Here is a 10,775-nt window from a genome sequence, read left to right as displayed (position 1 = left end):
TGTTGGGGGGGTGAGGGGGGGGGGGGGGGGGATTTCCTCATCCGTGTCCACCTACAGGAACCAGTGCTGTGTCTGAAGATCCAGTGTTGCTCTTGTCAAGGACACCAATCCTAAGACTCAAGATAGCAATCTCCTAGGATTGTTCATGGGAGGTCCCTTTCTGAAGCTAACCCCAGGTTCTAGGGGGACTACCTCCTAGCACACAGGGGGGCTTGTTCCAGGAAACAGGGAGGGGCTGCCTCTGAAGACCCTTGGTATCGTTCACTTCCAGGACACCAGCCCCTAGGATTCAAGATGGCTATCTCCTAGGACTCAGTCGGAGAAGGTGAGATCCCTTTCTGAACCCAACCCCAGGATCTAGGGGAGCTACCACCTAGCACTCAGGGGGGCTTGTTTCCAGGAACTAGAGAGGGGCTGCCTTTGAAGACCCTGGGTATCGCTCACTTCCAGGACACCAGCCCCTAGGACTCAAGATAACCTTCTCCTAGGACTTAGTCGGGGGAGGTGAGGTCCCTTTCTGAACCTAACCCCAGGATCTAGGGACCTACCTCTACGACTCAGGGGGGCTTGCTTCAGTAAGCAGAGAGGGGCTGCCTCTGAAGACCCAGGGTATCGCTCACTTCCTGGACACCAGCTCCTTGGATTCAAGATAGCTATCTGCTAGGACTTGGTCGAAGGAGATGAGGTTCCTTTCTGAACCTAACCCCAGGACCTAGGGGAGCTACCTCCTAGCACTCAATGGGGCTTGCTTCCAGGACCCCATCCAGGAACCAGCAAGGGGCTGCCTCTGAGCCCCCAGGGTATGGCTCCCTTTTAGGACTCCACCACCTCAGGACCAATTTTGGGCTACCTCCTGGGTCGTCTTCTTAAGACCCAGTATCCTCCCCATCCAGGGAGAGTGGTCTCACCCCCAAGAATTTCCCCCACCAATGGGGGCTACCTTCTAAGACCCAGAGGATGGAGGATGGGGGAGGAGGTACCCCCCTTTGTTGCACTGCCAGACATTCTGCTGAAAGCCTTTCTCTACTCATGCATTCATCCTCACCCCATCGCAAATTATTAAGTTACAGTGCTGAATTATTGCTTGCTTTTGTCGCTCTGTGTCTTTTCTACTGACAACACTTTTATCGCATCTGTCGTTGAGGGGGTGGGGTCTCTTCTTTTCGGACAGGGGGGCAGAAAAGAAGATATTCACTCACCAGTGCCACTGTGTGGCCATAAAAAGAAACTACAGCCAAAAAGGAAGCTGCTTGGAATGCTAGGGATGGATATCAAGGAAGGCAACCAATGTGACGTAACGCATTCCACTCCCATGGTGTGTGCTTTGACTGTATATTCACACACAAACTGAAGCAAGTTGTATTGTTTTTGTACTGTATATCACGTAATAAGAGTTATTATTGAATTTTGGACGGTCACAGCATTGTACAACCTATCGAGAATCTACACTAAAGGCCATGTGACATCTCAAGTGTAAGATACGTGCAATTTAAAGGGTGTCATTCGCTGGCAGTGCCATTCATGTGACTCACAGAGAAACAAGTTTGGACAAATTTACGGTTTTGTTTTGTTTTTTTACTCTATTAGTATACACTTGTCTGATCATGCTTTTTTTTTTTTCTTTATAGCAAAAATGACATAAGTGCACCAGTCTGTCTGTATGTGTTTCCATGTGACATTTTGGCACTGTTATTACTGTACAACAACCCCCCTCTAAAAGTGCTGTTGCCGTGTGTGGAATGCCGCTGTGTACGTGTGCGCGTGTGTAGGGGTGTGGGGGTGCGTGTGTGTATGTGTGCGTACCACATTGTATTCCAAACCGCATTATACTGGAAAAGAAACGAAGAGAAGTAACGAGTGTATTCCTCAGAAATATGATGTATTTATATGACGATGATATTGTGATCGTGCGTTAAAGGGAAAGAAAGAAGAGCATGGGGACTTTTAATGGGAGGGAGGGATGAGCTTAAGTATTAAAGTATTGTATTAATGAGTGTGTTGATGGAGGAGGGCTGTGTATTTAGAAAAATATACTGATTTTATGCTGGGGCATATCATATTTCCTCAAATTATGGCATCAGCATTTTGTCGTTGTGATCCACTTAAGACAAACAAATGTAAGTCAATCAGTAGTTACTGCATATAATTGATCCTATTGTTCAGCCCAGTTCAGCTCTATTGCTAACCAAAACAGCAGCAACTATCGGTATGTAGTTCCAGTAGTCTGACATGTACCCGCTGCGCAATGTTGTTTTTGGGCGCTATATGCACCTCCACCCATCTACAATGAGTAAAATACTGGCCACTATTTGAGGAAATATGATATTTATGAAACTGTGACGAGACAAAAATATGGATTTTGCACAACGAGTGCTGGTATGCGTGTATGTTTGGACAGTGATGTCATTGCATTATGTGACACTGACACAACAGGTCGAGGCCATTTTTGTCATCTATCAGCAGGTTGGCTATATCTTAAACTTGAGAAATACTGAGGTCAAAACCTTCGATTTATCAGAGAATATTGACTTTTCCATTGTAATATTGCAATCTGCATATTTCAACAGCGTAGAACCACAGTGGATCCAGAAAATCAACACAACCTCTTTAAAATCAGTTTTTTGGCTCTGATAGACAATTTTGAGACTTCATTTTTTTTTTATATTCCAACCTGTATAATTTAGTTGGAAAAATAACAAATATGTTTGGAGAATCCGGTGACATCAAACTAATAACTTATTGTCAATATTAGTTTTAACTTTGATGTAGTTTTATAGTTCTATACCATAAGTCCCTGCCCTCTGCGAGGCACGAAAACCCTGGGAGCTCCCTCCCAGGACCATTACCCCGCAATAACCACAGTTCTTGGACCCAGGACGCCCCAAGTGGAGACTATATGTTGTTCCGAGTCTTTTCGTGCACAGCCAACAGATTTTCATTTTGACTGGGATCTGGCTTTATAGAGCACCTCTTAAAAACCCAAGAGAGGCTATCAGAGCCCTTTGAAAGGAGAAGGTACGGTAGGTTTGAGGTATCCTCACTTTCTGTATCCACTGTAGATGACCTTCCAGAACTTCAATGTATTGAGTAATAGCTACAGTATGGCCCAAAATGCATTGCACACTGTCTGATAAAAGAAGGGTTCCATCCAGCTTGAACTTTTGGCAATAAATGAGTGCAAAACTGAAGAAGCCATAACATACTTAAGACCCTGGAGCCGCCTGTTGTATGTGTTGTAGCGCTACACTTCTGTCTGTCTCTGATGCTTAATCCAACAGGAACGTCAGCAGAATGCAATCCCAGGTGGGGTGACGAAAAAAAAATGTCCTGCCATTAGCCGCAGGCGGCCAGCGTGGGTCTTATTGTTATTATTATTATTATTATTATTATTAATTATTATTATTACATTTACATGTTATGCTTACTATCATCAAACATTGTGCTTGTTGAGATAAAAAAAAAAGGAAGAGTGATATGTGTCATTTTTTTTTTATTTTGAACTGAATTAAAAAAAATCTATGCTTTAATAAATTATGAGAATTGTCCTCTGATGTATGTGGATTTCTTGTGACTGATATTAATTACATTGAAGTCATGTAAACACTATAATCATCAGGTTTTGAACTTTATGGTTTAACTTTTTTTTAATGTGTTGTTGCAACATAACTGTGTTGTTTTTCCATTTAATGTAAAAGACATATGACATCTTGTGGGTGCCCTCCCCCCTGCACGCCCCTGCTTGACAATGAATTAATTTCTTTTCAGAAATGATTTTTTAAGAGGGGTTTAACGTTTTAAATACATACAATTTACTGTATATTTACTTGGTCAAAAAATAAAATAAAATAAAAATCCGAACATAAAACATACGTGATTTTCTTCTCCAAAATATATGAACATTTATCAAAACAAAACAAAACAAAACAAAACAGTTATCCATACTTTTAATTGGATGACGCGTTGAAAACGTCATCGGCATTTGCACTTCCTCACTGGAAAGTAGTCACACGCCTCCTCCTGTGTGCGCATGCCAGAATTTTGGCTTCTGCTCTGACTGGTTCATCTCGGCAAATTCTCGTTAAGAACCCGAAGGAGACGGTCGCTCTTCGTCCAACACAAACACTCACTGGAATTACGAGCATTTACACAGAACTAAGGAAATAATATCAGGATAACCGAGATGGATTTAAGGAGTTTGACCCCAGTTGTTCTCCTTCTTGCGTTCTCTTCGACGCCAATTTTAGCACAAACTGCCGCACCGGGTGTAGGTGTAGGTAAGAACAAACTGTTTTGTTTTGTTTTTTGTTTTTGATTCTTAGCAATTTAGCGGCGTTAGCTTGGCTCAAACTATAAAGTCGTTTGGTGTCAGTGTCATTATTGAGGGTAGAAGAATAAATATAACTATTGAACACATTGGTTTGTTAGTTTTGGGGTCGAAAACATCCAAACGTCCAAAACTGAACAATAAACTCACGCCATGTTTTTTTTTTTTTTGTCTGGTTTCTTCGATATTACACATTTCTCCTTCTCACTTCCCATTTTTATTTCCTCTTTTTACGAGAGAAAATGCAAACGTTTAATTAAAACATAAACTGTATTTTTAAGCAATATTTACAGTAAAGAGAACAGTTGGAAAAGTAGGCTAAAAAAAAAGTTTATAGTGTCATTTTTGAGTAGCTGACCTTTAAGAAAATGTGCTTTGAAGTAAGCTATGGCTTAGTAGGCTATGTCTCCTTGAAGATAAAAAATGTTCCTCTACACTTTTGTCTCCATAGAGAAATTCCCAATAGAATGAGCAGGAGTTAACAAACACCCCAAGGGCCTCATTTTGTCGTGGCAGTTGTATACTGCATTTAAGTGGCTTTTTATGTACTTTATCTGAGTAGGCCTATTTTTTTTTTTTGACACGATTTTTCTTTTACAACCTACATTTGAAAACAGTACTTGACAAATAGGCACGTTATAAAACAGCAGCAGATGAGATCTTGATCAATCAATTGAGATCTTGGGGGCTTATAAAACAGAACAAAGCAGCGTCAACGTTTGGAGGGACGTAAACATTAACGATGATGGCAACAGATTCAGAGAAGCAAGATATTCCCTATCCATTACCTTATTTTAAGAGATGAGTTTGACGTTATCGGCCATAAGAATAATTTGTGGGGAATGTAAAAACCACAAGCTTTTTGGCTTATTTACACATTGCTGTTACTTTGCCTGGTGAAGCGAAAAATGTAAACACTTATTTGTTTGTAATCTTCCCCCGACACAGCTTGCGAGTCCATGAATGGGACCAGCTGTGAGCAGTGTCTGAACAACGTAACGGTAAGCGATCCCGAAGGAAGCTTTTTGTTTTATTTGGTGTGTTTGTGTCGTGTGAGGGAATTCGAAAGAGGCCAGAGCAAAACTCCACCACTTGTCCGACCGGTTTGAGCACTAACTGATCTCATTCTGTTCCACCCTCCTCCTCCTCTTTATCGTCAATCTTTTACATTCCTCAGCAGTCATGAATCATTTTGTATTAATCATTGTTTTTTTTTCCACACAGTGTTTGTGGTGTATCACAACCAGGACGTGTGTGACATATCCAGTGAGGACCATCCTGCCACCGCATTCACTTTGTCCACTCAATGATGCTCGCTGGGGCTTGTGTTGGAGTAAGTTTTTTTTTTTATTTATTTATTTTAAAAAGCTTTTATTTAGCGGCTCTTCTGACTACGAGTCGCACGCCGTTGTTTCCGTCATTGATTGGTGAAAGAGTCAGTCATCTGACAGCGCCCGAGGCAGAAATTTCTCACAAAACAAGAACGACAAAAATAGAATGCACAAGCAATAAAATAGATATACCGTAATATATCAAGGTGAAAAGATGTTGGGTGAACAAACCAATCTGAATTTCCCCTCCAACAGTTATATGCTCTTCTTAGTGCTATTCGATTGATGTGTAAACACCGTTGGACTCTTTGAGGACACTTGAGATGACGTGGAAGTGAATCTGGAGTGTTGCACTGGCTGAGCAAACCACTTCCTCCAAATGTGGTCTCATTTCAGTTTGCTTCTGTGATTGGTTACCTGAGCCCTTGTGATATCATTTTCAAGTTGCAAAATGTGTTTTTAAAGGAACTATTTATACATGAAAAATAATGAAAGTATCAAATTTATTATAGGCAAAATATTAATGTTTGACTGCCAAAAATGGCTAAATAAGTAAAGTATCCCTTTAAGTAGGGCTGAACAATTTTGGAGAATAATTTAATTGCAAATGTTTTTCTCCTCAATCTTGCGATTCAGACTTGAATTATGTTTTTAAGATTTGCTTTAACAACCCCAAGCAATAAATTAATCTGTATTAAAACATCTAATTTACATAAATGTACATGAACTAATGTGAAAGGCAGTTTATTTATCGACCTCAATTAATGTTGCTAACCTACTAAACACCTGAACTTGCAGTTAGGGATGTAACGATATCCAAATATCACGATACGATATTATCACGATATGATGCTCACGATACGATAATTATTACGATATTGTGGAGATGTTGGCTATATTTAAAAAAGGTCACAATATTGTAAAAAAAAAAAAAAACATGAGCTCATACTATAAAAAAAAAAAAGCAATTTTGTGCTTTAGTACATAACAGCAACACATATAAACTACCTTCAGTCTCTAACACTTAACATTGAGGCACTTACTCACTAATGCAAGCCCGCATTGAGTTCTTCCACATATTGACTCGCTTAAAAGCATTTTACAATCCCCTTCATGTGACAATTAATAATAATAATAATAATAAGAAGAAGAAGAATGGATTTAATTTATCGTGCACCTTACATGCATCCACACCTCAAAGTGCTACAAAGAGAGAAGTAATTTAAAATAAATATAAAATCAGTAAAATAAGACACAAAGGCATGTAGGTCAGTGTGATTATGGAAAAGCTTGACTGAAAAGATGGGTTTTGAGTCCTTTCTTAAATGCTTCAACAGATTGTAATAATCTTAAGTGAACTGGTAGAGCATTCAAAGTTCTGGGGTGACAGAGCAAAAAGCTCGGTCTCCCATGGTACGTAATTTAGTTCTTGCCGGCTTGAGAAGACAGGTTTTTGTGGAACGGTGGTTGCGGGAAGAGGGTTGAAGGCAGAGAACTATTGCACAAATGGAAATCAACCTGACTTTTTTTTTAACCGATGTGTAGCTTTTAAATATCATGAACATGACGACGACGATATTATGGCAGTTTTAATATTACGATATCACGATATTGCCGGTATCGTTACATCCCTACTTGCAGGCGTATTCACAAAATTCTACAAACAAGTGTGGTGTAAACACACCTCAGTAAGTCATAAATCAGATTACGATAATGTAAACAAATCTTTATCAATTCAGCTTTTCTTTTTTCATGAAAAAATATGTAAACATATTTGTGGACTGCACTTGTTAATTGGTCAGAGCCCAAGAATTATTTTAGAATAAAAATAAAATAAAAATAAGTACTAAGGCCCAAATGATTAATAGCCAGATATGAACTTGAACTCTTTTAAAATGATTATGCAAAATGAAAAGACAACAATCGACAAAAAAGGCAGATTTTTGCCTTTCTATTCTTTACACACTAACACATTACCAATAAGAGAAAGATCATGACTTTCAAACATCCTTTCCCTACAATAAATTGTCAAAAAATCTGCTATTTTTTAATCTCTATTGTAAAGATAAATATTAAAGTTCTCTCAATTTTTTTTTGCCTGTAATTCACGGCATTCTAGTTGTAAGCATTAAAGGGACCAATTTTTTTTTTATTATTATTATTATTATTTTTAAATCTATTCATCCGATTAACCGGTTATCGGAATTTTATTCTATCAAAAATCAGAATCTGCCTAAAATAAGCCACATCAGTCGAGCTGAATTGATTTAGAGAAAAAAAAAAAAAAGGCCACAGATGTTTTAGTTACCTTACCTGTTAAAAATTTGACTCAACGTCGTCTGTTTACGCTTTTTTTGCCGCTCAGTGAACTTCCAGAGCTTGATCATCACTCTTGCGGTACTGGGTGCCGTTGTCATCATCGCCCTGCTGGTCTGTATGTTCTGCTGCTGCAAGTGTGAAAACTTTGGGTAAGTTTGGTAATGTACACTTGATTGTCGTTTTTCTGCCGGGTCAAGTCAATTCTCAACAGTGTGTAAAGCAGTTGACACAAGAACCACACTGTTTTATACTAATTGTTGATCAGACAATTTTTAATATTATGCTGTATTTTTCTCTTAAAAAAAACACATTACACCATGTTTTTTTTCTGGAACAAATTGATGGACTTTCCATTCATTTCAATGGGGAAAGATTATTTATATGAACGTTTTGCATACAAGCTTACTTGTACCTCATCGCATGACAACAACAACAGAGTGAACACCTGATGTGACCTCAGAAGAACGAAACTGTGTAGACGTATTTGATTTGATTTATTTATCCATCCATCCATCCATTTTCTTGACCGCTTATTCCTCACAAGGGTCGCGGGGGCTGCTGGCGCCTATCTCAGCTGGCTCTGGGCAGTAGGCGGGGGACACCCTGGACTGGTTGCCAACCAATCGCAGGGCACACAGAGACGAACAACCATCCACACTCACACGCACACCTAGGGACAATTCGGAGCGCCCAATTAACCTGCCATGCATGTCTTTGGCATGTGGGAGGAGACCGGAGTACCCGGAAAAGACCCACGCGGGCACGGGGAGAACATGCAAACTCCACCAAGGAAGGTCCGAGCCTGGACTCGAACCGGAGATTGATTTATTTATTTGATTATTTATTCATTTCAGGCACTGTTACCAGTGTCAAGAAAATGACATCATGTGACTTGAGTCATATTTGTGTGTCTCGCCACATCACAATCAGGACATTGCGATCTTAACTTGTTGCAGAGCGTCTCTCCTGTCATGTAAAGAGATTCAAATCACATTCTTGTACATCATGTTGACCGGTGATTTCAGGCTTTGTTTCACATCTGTGCAGGATGTCTGTGGCTCCTTACAATGTCTGTATAATCTTTAACTCCACTTTTCAAAGAAGCAATATTTCCTTGGAAACCTTTGTAAAGTACTTGATGATGAAATTGTAACCTCCTTCTGTCTCTCTGTGTGCCAGATCGTCAAGCTTCATGGCCAAGATGGAGAGGCAGGTTAAAAGGTCAAGAACCAATCAGGAGGAAAGGTAATGAAAACTATTTTCTAGAAAAAAAAATTGCAATGTATATTTTTTTACAGCACAATTTTCATTTTTTTGTGAACAGTAACATACGTCACATACATTTCAGAGAGAGAAGGAAACAAAGACAAAATAGAAATAATAGATGATCATGAAATATTGAATGGTGTGAATGTAAATTTGAAGGACAACATCAAATGTCTGAGTTTAGTTTGCATTAAGTCCTGACCTGTATTCAAAAAGGCACCGTAGTGACACATAAACCTTATGTGAAAATAAGTATCTCACCATGTCCCATTGATGACTACCTGTACTTATATCTGGTCTTAGAATTGTTCCTGGCAACATTATTTTTGGTTGAGATCATCTAACGTGTGCACATCACACTTATTTTCACCTGTAACGAGTTTGTGGTCATGTTCTGTTATTGCTTTTGTCTTTGAAGGCGGGCCGAGATGAAACAGAGACATGACGATATCAGGAAGAAATACGGTAAGGCTATCTTACTTGGTTGACGGATGCTTTTTATTTTTAATTTTTTTATTTATTTATTTATTTTTAAACGATACTAACATCCTCACTTTGTGCGTTTTCCGCTAGGCCTAAGTGGACCAAATCCCTATTCCCGATTTGGATGAGAGAATTCATACACCGGGACTTTATTTAAACACACGTTGTTTTTTTGGGTTTTTTCCTTTTTTTTAAATTAATGTAACAATGAATTAATGTTAAACTTCCATTTAATTATTATACGATTATCAAATGAGGAGGAATGTTGTGCGATGAGCCAAGAACCCGTAAACGAATGCTATTGCCCCTTTTCCCGCTGCACGTTACACATTCACTACTTTAACATCCTCAAAAGCAGGTACTACGAGGTACTATTTGTAGTGCTTGATGATGTAAAGCATAAAGTTGCACATGTGACACATGCTATAAACTCATCTGTACAGCAGCAGTGAATTTCTTGAAATCAATTTGTTTTTTAAAATTGTTTTACAGCAAACATCGTCAAAATTAGTTTTCTACGGACTCACTTTTTTTCCAGTATATTTTTCTGACCATATGCAATTTGCGTTGGCCTATATCCAGTCTTAAATTTTTATTTTTATATTTTATTGTTCTGTTTGGCTCCAGAACAACCATTTCTTGAAGGAAATCCGTTACATCTTTGAACAGATTTGAGCAGCTGCTCACTTTAGAATTGTAGCATTAGGAAGTATTTTTTTTCCCCTTTTGTCTGGTTTTAAAATGTTTCTTAATTTAAGGTGAAGGTCAACGATAAAGCTTGTAATGATGCATGTACTGTAATTAAAAGTCTAAAACTGAAACCAACCACACTTGTGTTTTGTTTGTTGGGCAAAAGTGTGCGTCTTAAAACCTTTCACATGTTCTTTTTCAACAAACACAAGCAATAAATCAATCTCATAATAAACACTAACAGTGAAGTGGCGTACACGACCTCGACTGGTTATCTCTGGGATGTGTCAAATTCACAAGACATTTATTTTTGCTTTACATGGAACATGATGTAATCTATAAACGTTAGGTTTACAAAGGAA

At 38.8% G+C, this 10,775-nt stretch overlaps 1 protein-coding gene across 1 annotated transcript; it reads left to right on the top strand.

Moving 5' to 3' along the window:
- The first annotated feature begins 4,007 nt into the window (after positions 1-4,007).
- pttg1ipa (PTTG1 interacting protein a) lies at positions 4,008-10,548 on the top strand. Its single transcript, XM_077539681.1, has 7 exons — positions 4,008-4,274; positions 5,273-5,325; positions 5,549-5,657; positions 8,021-8,123; positions 9,154-9,219; positions 9,659-9,705; positions 9,814-10,548. The coding sequence occupies exons 1-7, from the start codon at positions 4,181-4,183 to the stop codon at positions 9,849-9,851; spliced, it is 510 nt and encodes a 169-aa protein (XP_077395807.1). The 5' UTR covers positions 4,008-4,180; the 3' UTR covers positions 9,852-10,548.
- The last annotated feature ends 227 nt before the right edge of the window (positions 10,549-10,775 follow it).

The sequence above is a fragment of the Festucalex cinctus genome, chromosome 12, assembly GCF_051991245.1.
Source record: "Festucalex cinctus isolate MCC-2025b chromosome 12, RoL_Fcin_1.0, whole genome shotgun sequence".
Taxonomy (NCBI): Eukaryota; Metazoa; Chordata; class Actinopteri; order Syngnathiformes; family Syngnathidae; genus Festucalex; species Festucalex cinctus.
This window is presented reverse-complemented; position numbering and strand designations above follow the sequence as displayed.

Excerpts from the sequence above, each read along its gene's own strand:
- pttg1ipa (XM_077539681.1), top strand. The coding sequence starts at position 4,181 with ATGGATTTAAGGAGTTTGACCCCAGTTGTTCTCCTTCTTGCGTTCTCT. Across the intron at positions 4,275-5,272 it reads CGCACCGGGTGTAGGTGTAG|CTTGCGAGTCCATGAATGGG; the intron begins GTAAGAACAAAC and ends CCCCCGACACAG. Across the intron at positions 8,124-9,153 it reads TGCAAGTGTGAAAACTTTGG|ATCGTCAAGCTTCATGGCCA; the intron begins GTAAGTTTGGTA and ends TCTGTGTGCCAG.